This window comes from Globicephala melas, chromosome X (assembly GCF_963455315.2).
Source record: "Globicephala melas chromosome X, mGloMel1.2, whole genome shotgun sequence".
Classification (NCBI taxonomy): Eukaryota; Metazoa; Chordata; class Mammalia; order Artiodactyla; family Delphinidae; genus Globicephala; species Globicephala melas.
Window position 1 is genome coordinate 111,028,553 of NC_083335.1, and position 12,648 is coordinate 111,041,200.

The 12,648-nt window shown below is 38.7% G+C and overlaps 1 protein-coding gene across 4 annotated transcripts in view; it reads right to left on the reverse strand.

Annotated features, from left to right (window-relative positions):
- CDKL5 (cyclin dependent kinase like 5) overlaps positions 1–12,648 on the reverse strand; it is a 182,716-nt gene that overhangs the window by 60,511 nt on the left and 109,557 nt on the right. For all 4 annotated transcript variants that reach the window (XM_070044733.1, XM_030843708.2, XM_030843709.2 and 1 more), the window contains 2 exons: positions 10,587–10,632; positions 634–770 (listed from right to left, as the gene is read on the reverse strand). In XM_070044733.1, the coding sequence (XP_069900834.1) occupies positions 634–770; positions 10,587–10,632 (183 nt within the window). The remainder of the gene's footprint in view (positions 1–633; positions 771–10,586; positions 10,633–12,648) is intronic.

A 12,648-nucleotide genomic window follows, 5' to 3' on the forward strand; every position in this document is an offset into this window, starting at 1 on the left:
ATTTGCCCTTAGGTCATATGATTAAAACTGTCACTACGAGTTAACAATTAAAAAAAAAAACTGAAGCAATTACAGAGACAACTTAAACAATGTGTGATTTTTTGCTTTTCTCCCATGCTTCTAATTCCTTACTTGTGGTCTCATCTACCTCCTCAAGCTTTACCTTATGGCTCCTGGCACATCTTCTTCCCTCAGATAAAGCCACGGCACTGGCAATTCACAAAAGGCTGCTTCATGAGCCCACTCGTCAGCCACTCTAGGTCTGATTCAGACACCCATCCTATGCCTGTCATCACTGACAATTTACGTGCCTCTCCCTCAGAGGCCTTGCTTAGGTTTAATTAAAATAAACCAAGTCTAAAAATTACTTGGTGAAGATAGAGTCTAAGACTTAAGAAGCCAAACCAATACATTGTTTAAATTTAAGATTATCTCTCTACAGTTAAATTGTACAAAATCCTTCAATATATTTTCAGGACTTCTAATGATTATGGGTACTACTGTCATTTTTAAAGTCAGATTATGAGCACAATGACAAATCATACTAGATAATAATACTTTCTTTAATAGTTTCAGAAACAGCCCTAAATAAAAGAATGAGGCAAATCTCTATTGCGTCAGTTAGTGACTTACTTTTTCAACATACTCAAACACCAAGTACAATTTCCCCCTCCGACGAAAGGCTTCCTTTAACTCCACAATGTTTTCCTGCTTGAGAGTACGAAGCATTTTAAGCTCTCGTAAAGTCGTTTCCTTGACTTCTTCATTTTCTAGAATGTAAACAATGGTGAATAGAGCAAAATTAAAGCTTTCAAACCACTATTCAAAAAATTCTAAGAACACTGAAAACATACCAATTTCACTTTCCACTTTGAGTACTTCTGCATAAGCAGTCCAAGGATGGAATATTCAATATCACATTTTCTTGTTGAAAGGATCAAGAAAAAGAAACTTAAAGAAGAAAAGGCTTACTTGACCAGCATGAACCTAATTTTCTGCTTGTATTTTCTTATACTCCTTACTGCAAAGTATATGTGTAAAACAGACTTATAGATACGACATATAAATGCACTGTCATTTTAACTCTAACACTACATACTGAGGAAGAAGGAGTTTAAAAGGGTAAAAAGGAATTAACCACATCAGTGTGCAGAGGAGTCTTTATGCAACATCTGTAGCAGTTGATATTTTAAACTTTGGCCTGAAGCTTTGGTTTAGAAGAGCATTTTATTCCCCAGGCTGCATGTGAGTCACCTCTGTAAGCAGAGGTCATATGCCAGGCATGCACAATGCAGGTCACAGTCAAGTTGCAGGGAACTCTAAGGGTGTCTGATCTTCTCTTTGAACAGCGGCTGCTGCATGTTCCTGCTGTCCTCCTTTGGCACGTCCGTCTGTCCATCCCAGGTAGTGTAGCTGTACTGGGATGGAGAACTTATGCTGAGCCAATACACCCTTTCGTATCATCAACTCCACTCATGATAACCCCCACAGACACAGAGGAAGGACAGAAATCACATTAACTCTAATGGATCAATTGGCATGGGAGCAGGGAAGGCAATATTTCATGTTAAAGGAGTTTTTATAATAGCTTTAGATTTAACCAGGAAATTCTAACCATCATGTTTACATATGTATATACAAGGAAGGATATAGGTTCATAATCCCTTATCTGCATTCCAAAAACCAAAAAAAAAAAAAAATCAGTCTAAAAATTGAATACTTTTTCTAACTTTACGGCAAATCTCTTTAGAGGCAAATCCTGAACTAATACGATACCACTGACAATCTTTGTTTATCCTACTTAGTATGAATATTCATATATTGTGCTGTAGAAATAATACCTGATTACAGGATGCTAAAGTGACATGCCATATTTCCATTCTAAAATCTAAAAGTTATGAATTCTAGAATACATTTGGCCCCAAGGTTTTGGGTAATGGTCAGAATCCTAGCTTGAAAGTCTAAGCTGTGTAACCCTGAAGTTCAGGCATGTCTGGGAAGGTAGAAAATAGTTTGGGGACAGGGAGGAGAAAGATGAAGATGTCTTCAAGGAAGAAATGTTTCCTAAGCAAGATACACAAGAGAAAAGAACCTAAATGGGGCCAAAGGGGGAGGGGAGATCCTATATGCAGTACCAGGAGTACTTCTCAGATTACGGTCGCACCTCGCAGTGCGGGATCTTAGTTCCCAGACCAGGGATTGAACCCGGGCCCAGCAGTGAAAGCGCCAAGTCCTAACTACTGGACCGCCAGGGAATTCTCCTAATCCCCATTCAAACTGAGTTTAAAGAAAAGAGACTATAACAAAACCATGGGCTTTGGAGTAGCCCCAGAATATCTGTAACAAACAGACAACAAAGTCAACACTCCTTTGTGAAATTGTTACACAAGGGAAATATTCTCCCTACTTCAAGAAAACTGTTGGAGAATGCTGGAGCACAGATTAGGAAAGGAGAGAGGTACTGCCTATCAGAAGGCAGGAAGCAGCAGTAGCAAAGGCTGACAGTAGCATAGGCAGTAAACCAGCCCAGCCCACATCAGGGGGGTCAACTGGGAACTGGGTACTCACAGGGCCCATGTCAGAGCATGAAACAGGGGGGCCACCTGGCAGTAGGGGCAATGTGTGTGACATGATTAGGGGACTTCCCGAAGTGGCTGAGAAGGCTTGTGGGGGGGGGGGGGATAAATGTCCAGCTGTTCTGCAAATTGGGGCTAGACCAGAGAAGTAGTATTTTGTAACTGTCAGAACTGCTAAAGCTTAGGGAAGCTAAAAGTCTTCAGTCTTATGAAGAAGGTTAACCTGCTTCTCTGCGGTCCCATCTGCGTTACTCCCAAGGTTAGGGTAATCAACCTAAAATCCACCTGTCTCTAAGATCTGCCACACAGATCTCAATATGAAGCAAATAAAATTACTTCTAATAAGGAAGTAATTCAGCAAGAGACAACTATGCTACTCATGACCTGATCCTTGTCTGCATTTCCATCCCCATCTCATGCCCTTCTCTCCCTCCCTCACGTTAGTCTTTCGGTTCCCAAAATAGCCCCAAACTTTATTTTTCAACCTTAGAGCCTTTGAGCTTGTTCCCTCTGCCGAGAACTCTCATTATACTACCAGACTCTTTACAGGGATGGCTCCTTCAGGCTGCAGTTTAAACGTCACTTGATCACTAAACCAAAGCAAGCCTCCATCCCCATGCTAATCCGAGAGCTCTAGGAGGACAGGTCTAAGTTCTGCTTGCTGTTCAACAACGAACACCCAACCACCTAGGACCGGACCCGGCACAGAGGGGATCAATAAATACTTCCTACACGAATGCCTTCACTGGTGTCATGAGGAAATCCTTGCCCATATGTGGCTAGCTCTTATTCCCTTAAAACATGGGAAGCAGCACTGTGATAGCAAACAATAGGCACTTTGCCCTCTCAGTTTTGAGGACACTGCTTTCAATCTTCTCTCTCCAGAACTTTGAAAGGGCAGCTTTTCAGACAGTTAAGACAAACTGAATTTATTTTCCCCTATTCACCTCTGCCCCGGTAGTCTTCTACAATATGTGATTATAAAAAATGGAGGCTCCAGAAAACCCATTGCACCAAGAGTCAAGAACACACATATATTCAGTCATTAGAACATCCCTAAGCTATGCTGGAGCTGGTTACAAATAAATGGTGCAACAAAGTCAAAGGTAAATAAAGTTGGAATACCTTTTCTAATCAAAAGCTTGGCGAATTCTTGGCACTGAAAAAAGGGAGCTTTGTATCATTAGCAACTTGTGGTAGTTTCACCTTGCTAACAGATAAAGCCGAATGGCCAAAGCAGAATGGCTATCGTAGAAGGAACGTTGGAGTAGGATCTGGGAGACCTAGATTTTGGACCCTTTTAACCAGCTAACACCGTAACATGTGATTTTGGGCAAGTCATTTAATTTTTCATTCATAAAATAACTAAATGGGCACTCCTCTGCACCCACACATGTACCCTTTTAACCAGCTAACACTGTAATGTGATTTTGGGCAAGCCATTTAACTTTTCATTCATAAAATAACTAAATGGGCACTCCTCTGCACCCACACATGTACCCTAAAAAGTCCCAGGGCCTTTTCCAAATCTAATAATCCATGATTTCTCTTCATTAAAATTTCATTGATTATGAGCCTAAACCTCATTGAATTTATATCATTTGAATCTATACTGACTTTGCTAAACAATGGCTAGAGAGAAAAAAGGAAACGAATCTTCAAAAAGAAGCTCACAAAATCACTTAGCAGGCAGAGCCAAAACCACCTCATTTGAGCAGCTCATCCTGTTTAGGAAATGAAGGCTCCTGTAATTTATGTCAGTCATAGTTGTTAAAAGTTGAGGTAAGCACTTTGGCCCTAAGATTGTAATGAATGGGAACAGGTAGAAAGTGGAGTTATTAATTCCCTAAGTGCAAGCAAAATGCACACTCTTCATTATTTGGAGATCCTATCATTTTGTTCCTCTGAGTACTTTTAAGGTTCCTGGCCTACCCCCTGTACTTTATAATGAAAATTGTGGCACTAAATGATCAGATGATCGGGAAAAGGAATGAACATTCCACTTACAAATGCTTCTCTCCTCAGAGGTTCAGGAAGTAGCAAAGCTGCTGAGTGAGCCAGTTTTTTAAAGGTGGAAGCACAGCCCACTAAAGGGGGCGCAAACACCCCTGCCTTTCAGTTGAAATAATCTCATGGCTTTTTATTTAGGCTAGGCTCTAGTTCACAAATGAATAAACCAAGTCTAGAAAGAATAACTTTCTCAGGGTAAGTGAAGGGAATGTCACACCAAGTAGAACACAGGGACGGAGGCGCCTTGGTGTAAGGCAGTGAGTGAGCTTTGGAGAGTGAGTCAGAACACCCAAGTCGGAACACCCAAGTCTAGACTCTGCTTCTGCTTAACTATGTGGCAAAGCAGCATGGTGTGGGCGGAAGAAAAACTCAATGAAGATCCTGGGGTCTGTGTCTTAGTCTCAGTTAATCACATACTAGCTGTGGTTCCTCAGCTGTAAACTAGAGTTAGGGTTCTACTAGATGATGCTGAAGGTTCCACCATGTGATTCCTGCTTATGTGCATGCTGATGGACCTGGTCATCAATTACCATGGAGGGTGTTTAGCTTAGTACAGGCAGCAATTATGACAAAGTTATATAAATTCTATTGAGTGATGACTAAATGGTATGGTAGAAAAAGGACATTAAGTTAAAAAAAAAAAAAACTAACCTATTTCTAAGCTTGCCAGTAAGGCTGCAAGTTAACACACCTAAAAAGCAAGAAGGGAGATTCAAAGTAAAAGAAAACAATTTTTAAGAATAAAGATCACAGGAGCAAAAGAAATGCAAAGATAAGTGACGAAAAGAGAAAAATCTACAGATGAGCAGAAACTCTTCTGTAAAACTATTTTTAAAGAACTGTGGGCTTAGAAAAGAAATCCAGAAATAACTATAACCTACTTTATGAAATCACAAACCTGACATTTTTGTATAGCTAAAGAGGCCCTCCATAATGGACCTTTAAACAGGTACAATGTGGGGAAAAGTCAAGCCATCCTTGCACAAAACCATAAGGGTGCCATTTTTGAGTGTGGTTGCCCTGACTGAAGAAGGAACATCAACAGGAGGGCAAGTAACATGGCCAGGGGGTTTTGAATGGTGGTGCTGCTGTCATATATACCAAAAATGATGAGAAAACTTAAATCTTCAGAGATGAAGGCCAGGTAAAGCACAATGGAAATGTATTAAACCATGAAAGGTGCAAAATGTTCACCAAATCTTAGGAGAATCCCTGAAGTTTGAAAGAGATCCATTTTGGTCATTAAAAAGAAGTGTGGGGAAATCATGACTAACCAGAATGCTCAAGCTTAGTTAATTGATTTCTCTATTTAACCAAGGTTTGCAAAGTTTGTCTCAAAGCCTCTCTTACAGAGAAATCCGGTTCTTAAATTTAAAGATTATGAACCCTTGTTTTCTACACATGTACAAAATAAGAGACCGCGGTTCCCCTGATCCCGAGATCAGGATAGAGCTTTCTAGTGTCTGGGTAAAAATAAGGATGAAATAAACTGGAGCAAAGAACAGATGATCAATTAAACATTTTCTCATGATTAAGAACAAAGATGTCCATTCCAAGGTAAAGTATTTATCTATAGAAACATAAGCAGCAGCAGGATATGAAATGCAAGCAATTTTATTTGATATAAAAGCAAAGACACAACCTAAATTCCATGTTAACCATGGATTACAACACAGCTCCCTGACAGTCAGCCTCCTTGCCATGTACGGAGGCCCAGTGACAAGTGGGGAGGATCCCTCCTCACCCCATCACCCATACATTCAGGAAGGACTGAAAAGTTCAAATAATCAGAAGGTGTTGTCACATCAGAAGATCCAAATGTTTGTCAAATATAAAGTTTAGACCACAGGACTTCTTCAATTAAAGGTTAAACAGTGTTTTTTTTTCTTGCTGGTCCAAAGCTATCTAATCTATATCAGTGTTCTTGGATTATTTAAAAAATTGAGGACGGTAGACACTGGCACATGCGTGTACGTGAAAATGATGATCCAATAGTGATAGAAGATTATCATCTGAACATCAAATCTCATTGTACAAGATTGGAATTATAGGAAAGGTAGGAGGATTAGGCTAAATTTATTATTATACATAGTCTGAAAAGTACCTTTTAACTAAATAATCTCTAGTATCTTTTTGGTCTGTGGTCATTTTTCTCTTCTCAGAAAAATCCAAATATGTACTGAGCAGAATTAATTCTATGGAGACTTCTGGTCGGTTAGGTATTTATTAGTTAATGTTTCTCTGTGGGAATTTACATTAATAGACAAATTTATAATACTATCATTCAGGATATCATTAAGAATTCGTTATCTGAGACTCCACATTTGTGATGATGTATAAAGAAGCAAAAGTCATCAAAACAAGAAAATATTAACAAATGAAGTGATCTCAAATAAAACTGTCATCACTCAAATATTCCTTCCTTTTAACAGGTGTTGATTCCCACCAGTGTGTCAGTCTTTCAGGGAAAATCATAGGCACAGACACTGATAAATGATCTGATGGTGTTATATCAGCTAACAACTGGAGAATAAAAAATGAACAAGGATGAAGACAAAAAACGGGAACATACAAAAACCAAGAGAAGAGTGACAAAGTCTTTTGTATATTTTTAATGACCTTCTTTTTATTGTGAAAGTCATTCACTGACCTAGCCTATGATTTTACTGTAAAAATTGCCCCACCCTGCCAAAAGATAGCAATTGATTCTTTTTTCTAAGAAACAGTACATAGTTGCTATTATAATCTAAATTGTGTTAACTATAAGATAAACTTATTTTTATAATTTTAGTTTCATTTTTTCAACTGAAACTCCCGATCTAACTTTTTATTTACTATGAAATTTTGGTTTCCATTTTAAATAGTAATCTATTGTCCTGGGATAATAAGGACTTCTTGAACTAAATAGTGGTCTACCTTAAAATGTTGTTTAAAAAATGTTTCATGCAAATTTGTGCATACATACGAATTTAACAAGAAAACAGGACATTATCATAATCTTTTAAAGCTAACAGGAGGTAATATATACTCATAAAATATTCCTTGACATAATCAGCATAAGAATACTTGATTAGCTTGAACGTGGGTCAGACCAATTTCAGATCCTATTTCAGTTTAACAATGCTTTCACAGGATTATTTCATTACCTTCACGAAGATTTTTAAACATTGGATTTGGAAAAGTCACTACCAAAATATCAAAATAATATATTCAGAGTAACTAATAAAAGAAATTCATGAGAGCTATATGACAATAAGGGCAATATTATCATGAAACTGTATTTTTTATTATAATTAGCCTGACTAAAATTTAAGATGATAAACTGATACAGAATTAAGTGGTTTACATAGGGGTTGAATGGACATCCTCACCTATACTAGACTATCTATGTATACTTCACACTCCAAAAGGGTGTTTACCACACATTTTCCCTAACTTTCCATTAAGCATGGTACTACACGGCAGGAGGAAAAGGGTAAAGACAGAAAAGATTGTGTGAGATCTCCCAGGGAGAACTGGAAACAATAGGAAAGTGTGCCTAGAATAGGTTTGGAACTAAAAAGTTATGAATAATTGGATATGTTTTTAGATTCTATTGCTGAAATATTTAGGAAGTGTCCCTCTAGAAGTATGTATAGGCGCCCTTACAAAGCTGTCCATCTGCAAAGTGGGTGGGTGATGCGGCTGCATGCCTGTGAGGTATGGCAACTGATAATGGTCCAGCAGAGATGAGGGCAGAGTGGATTCATGTTCTGTCAGTTCAGTGAAATAAAAACTGATCAAATGTATCCTATAATGTTTAGACTATCCATACACCCCTGGGATGCCACAGCTAGAAACAATCTCTCTCGCCTCAAAATTATACAAAGTCATTCAGCCACTGACTGCTTTCTACTCGTTTTACTGCTTTTTATTTACAGGTCTTAATTCTGTTAATAGGTCAGAAGCTTCTTGAAAGTATCCGGATCTGATTTACTACCTTCACTGTTCTTATAGCACCTGGCTCAGTGCTCAATGAATTTCTTTCTCTTTTCTTTCTTTTTTGGCCGCGCCACACGGCATGTGGGATCTTAGTGCCCCTAATCAGGGATCGAACCCGAACCCCCTGCAGTGGAAGTGCGGAGTCTTAATTGCTGGACAGCCAGGGAAGTCCCCAGTGCTCAATGAATTTTAACAGATACACTATTGATTGCCAGTCTGAAGGTACTGTAATTCAGGGACTAATATATTGTTTAATTGAAGCTAAGAATTGGTATTCATAGGATAGAGGTTGTGAAGAATTGGGTATTTAGTTTTCTTAAAAACAGCAATGACATACATGGCCTAGATTGCACTGCTTTTCAAAAATTTGATGACAATTATTATTTTTGGTGGTAGCTGATGGTTGACAATGTGCCTTACAAGATGAATGCACAGCCAGAAGTCTTTATATACAGACAAAGGTCATGCTTTGATCTACTGTTGCAACCACTCTTTTTAGTAGATCACCGTTTGTCTCCTGGCCACCTGCGGCTAGCCCAAAGCCACTGCTCAAAGAGCTTATTTCCAATGGTCTCCTAGGGGGTTGGCCTAGGGCTATCGCTTCCCATTAGACTACCGGTACATGATTGGAAGCAGGGCTTTTTTGGGTTTTGTTTTTAAAGAACAAGCTAAAGTATTTTTTTGTTGCCTTCTCCTTAAGGCTGCCAAGCCAATGCTAAAATTCCTGGCTGACATGCTTGTGCTCCACCATAACCAGCACATCAGAGCTGGGTTACATCAAATACTACTGCATCTACCCCAGGAGTTGTTAGCAAGGCCCTTTTGTTATTTAATGTTTGCTAAGTCTCTAAGGTAGGGGTGATGAAACGTCACAAATACAGAGGTTGGTGTCTTATATCACAGTCACTGTGTGCTGATGAAGGTAGGCTATGAATGCCTATTGTCACACTTCCAATTAGATATGAAGGTTGATGCTATGGTGGGGCCTCTTACTCCTGCAGCACTTGTTTTCAAATGGCAGGTTGTGACTCATTAGTGGTGACATCAAAGTATTTCATGCCAAAGTAGGCACTTATATGAGCAAGAAAGAACAGAAAATGGAGAACCTCACATTAGTAAAATAAGTAATTTTGTGAAACTTTTGCTTCAGTTATATATATGACATTATGTATGAGGATACTGTGTAGGAGGTAAAAAATACTTCTGCTGTGGGATCTCTGTCAAAAAACAAAAATTGAAAAAATGCTGCCTAGAGCTTCTTAAAGGCCATCCATGTGTGTCTTTGTGGTCAGTTTTTCTACTTGGCTGTATTTGGATGGCCAAGAGTCTGGATTTAAAACGTAATGGCCTAATGAAATGCTTTATTTATTTTTTCTTTTGTACATTACTTTTTTTTGGTGCATTATTTTTTGTTGTTGTTAATCCTTTATTTTAAACTTTCTTGCCCAGGATAGGGTAATTTTAATACTCCATTTGAAATGGTTTGGATGTGTGACCAAAGCCTTCAAGTATGGTATTTCTTCTTGAAAAGCTTTTATTTTCCCAATGAGTTATCCTAAATATAAAACCATTCCCTCTGTACTGTTTACATACCACTTTTCTTTATATTTCTAGCTAACTAGGAAGCAGAGATCGCAGTAACCAATATTAAAACCTTTAACATAGCACTTGCTACTTGTGTGAACCCAGGAAGTATTTACTTCAAGTAAGTTTTATTATTTTAAACTGTTAGTATTTAGAAACAGTGTAAATAGCATGTCTTCTATCCAGTATTTGAAGCAAGATTTCCAGTGTTGACTGTCCCTTAAAACACAAGATGAATTTTCTGATATCATGAGATTTGAAAAGATTCACACGGGAGGAACTAAATGTTTCAAAGCAAAGCATGATGACAATTAAGATACATTTACTGAGATTGAGACTGTAAAATCTGAGGAACACAGTCTAATCAGCTAGATTTCATCTCTTCCATATTCTATTCACAAAAACTAAATATAAAAAGAAAAAGTATATATATACCTTCACTGTCCTTGAATTTCTTGATTGCCACAATTTCATGCGTTTCCTGCAAAGGAAAAGAGGCAGAAGAAAAGTCATTCTCCAGTGTTTTTCAAACTGGGAATCCCAACTGTCTGGGGGTACACTGTGAAACAGAGTAGCAAGAACCCAGAGATTAAAAAATAAATCCTCCTCTTCCCCAGTCCCTCATTTCTCAGTTCCAAAATTCTCTTTCTTACTACCCTGCAGGCATTGTCAGGGAAGGAAAAGGAGAAGGGGGAGGGGCTGGGGGATGAAGAGCAGATTTGGCAATAGAATATGGATGAACCAGCAGTGTCAATGTCTTGAGACTACGCAAAAGTGCCAGGATGGCTGACAATAGACTGGCATCTATACTGCCCTCTGAAACCCAGGGACACATTTAATTGGGTTTCTAAGACCAGAGAAAAGGCTTCTATAATACTTGGTAGTTGCTGGTAGCAGAATACCTCTTCCAAGTCTCCTCCCTTCACTTACCTCTTCCTAACAAACCTATCTAGTTGTTCACCAGCTCTTCCGATTGATAGCCATTTCATATCCAAAGTGAGATAAACATTTGCCACCAAATACCAATCACCAACTTTCCCCTGCCTTTATTTAGCTCTTCTGAACTAGCAGAAGTAGTTGGTGAGAAGAACCCTATTTTAAACTAAAAACATCACAAATCCTTTTTTTTTTTTGGTCTTTTGTGGCTGGAAGACAAGAAAATAAGGGCTGGGAAGGAAATGAAAATGCTAAAGATTAAGTATAACTAGGCTAAATAATTCATGTAAGATATTCTAGTCTATGAAAGGAATAAAAAAGCTTTTGGTAAAGTAATATATAGATTCTTCAAAGGCAACATGTCATATAAAAAGGTCTTCTGAATGATTCAGGCCTGTTCTTTTTTACTCTAAGTGGGTATACTTTCAGATCTGTAAGAGCAAATCTTTTATAAAACTTTGTCCCTGCATCAAAGCAAAGACTTGAAAAACAGACACAATACGAGGCAATAACCAACAAGGTACAAAATCATTAACTTATTAAAAATATATGCTTTTCTCCTAGATTCCTTACAAAAGCAAAGAGAATCAAATAAGTAGGGGGGAAAAAAAGAAATTTTAAAAAAGCTACCATTTCAGTCATTATGCTGAAAGACAAACTCTGAGTCGTAACTACATCTGCAAATCAAACCCTGTTTCTCACCTGCCCGTTGAAAAAAGAAGAAAATACCAGCTTTCATATTTGTGTTACAGGGGAAAAAGTATCTGAAAGTGCTATAGGCTATTGAGGGAAAAGATTCTTATTAAGGTTATTATGTTTTTGTTTTTAAGGGAGGAACAGAATTGTAGAGTACAGAGAGCTTCGGGGATACAATTTATTTGTACATCAGCAGACCTTCTGACTTAAACTCAGCCACCCAGGTACTTTCTGATATTGTAACTGTTTCATTACTGAGAAGGAATAACTGCAAAGTCAAAGTGATGTGGAGGATGATCACCTAGAATATTAGTATAGGTAGTACCAGGTAACTCTGCTACGTATGCTACTCTCTCTTAATACATTGACACTGTTTTCTTACCCTGCTCCTTTACAAATGGCTCTAGCTAGCAATCCACCTGCGGCCTAAGAGAAAGTACAAAGCCCTAACAAGAAACTGCTCACAGCACAGAGAAAGGGGCAACAGGATTGCATCCAGGAAGAGAGGAGGACTGCCCACATTTCAACTGAGTGTTGTTCCAGGTACCATTTCACCCCATATTGCACATTTTTTATTTTTTATTTTTTTATGGTACGCAGGCCTCTCACTGTTGTGGCCTCTTCCCGTTGCGGAGCACATGCTCAAGACGCACAGGCTCAGCAGCCGTGGCTCACGGGCCCAGCCGCTTCACGGCATGTGGGATCTTCCCGGACCAGGGCACGAACCCGTGTCCCCTGCATCGGCAGGTGGACTCTCAACCACTGCGCCACCAGGGAAGCCCTATTGCACATTTTTTAAATGGCATCCTAAGTGTTAAAACTTTGCCTGATTTTATAAAAGGTCTTGCTTAGGTCAAAACTGTCC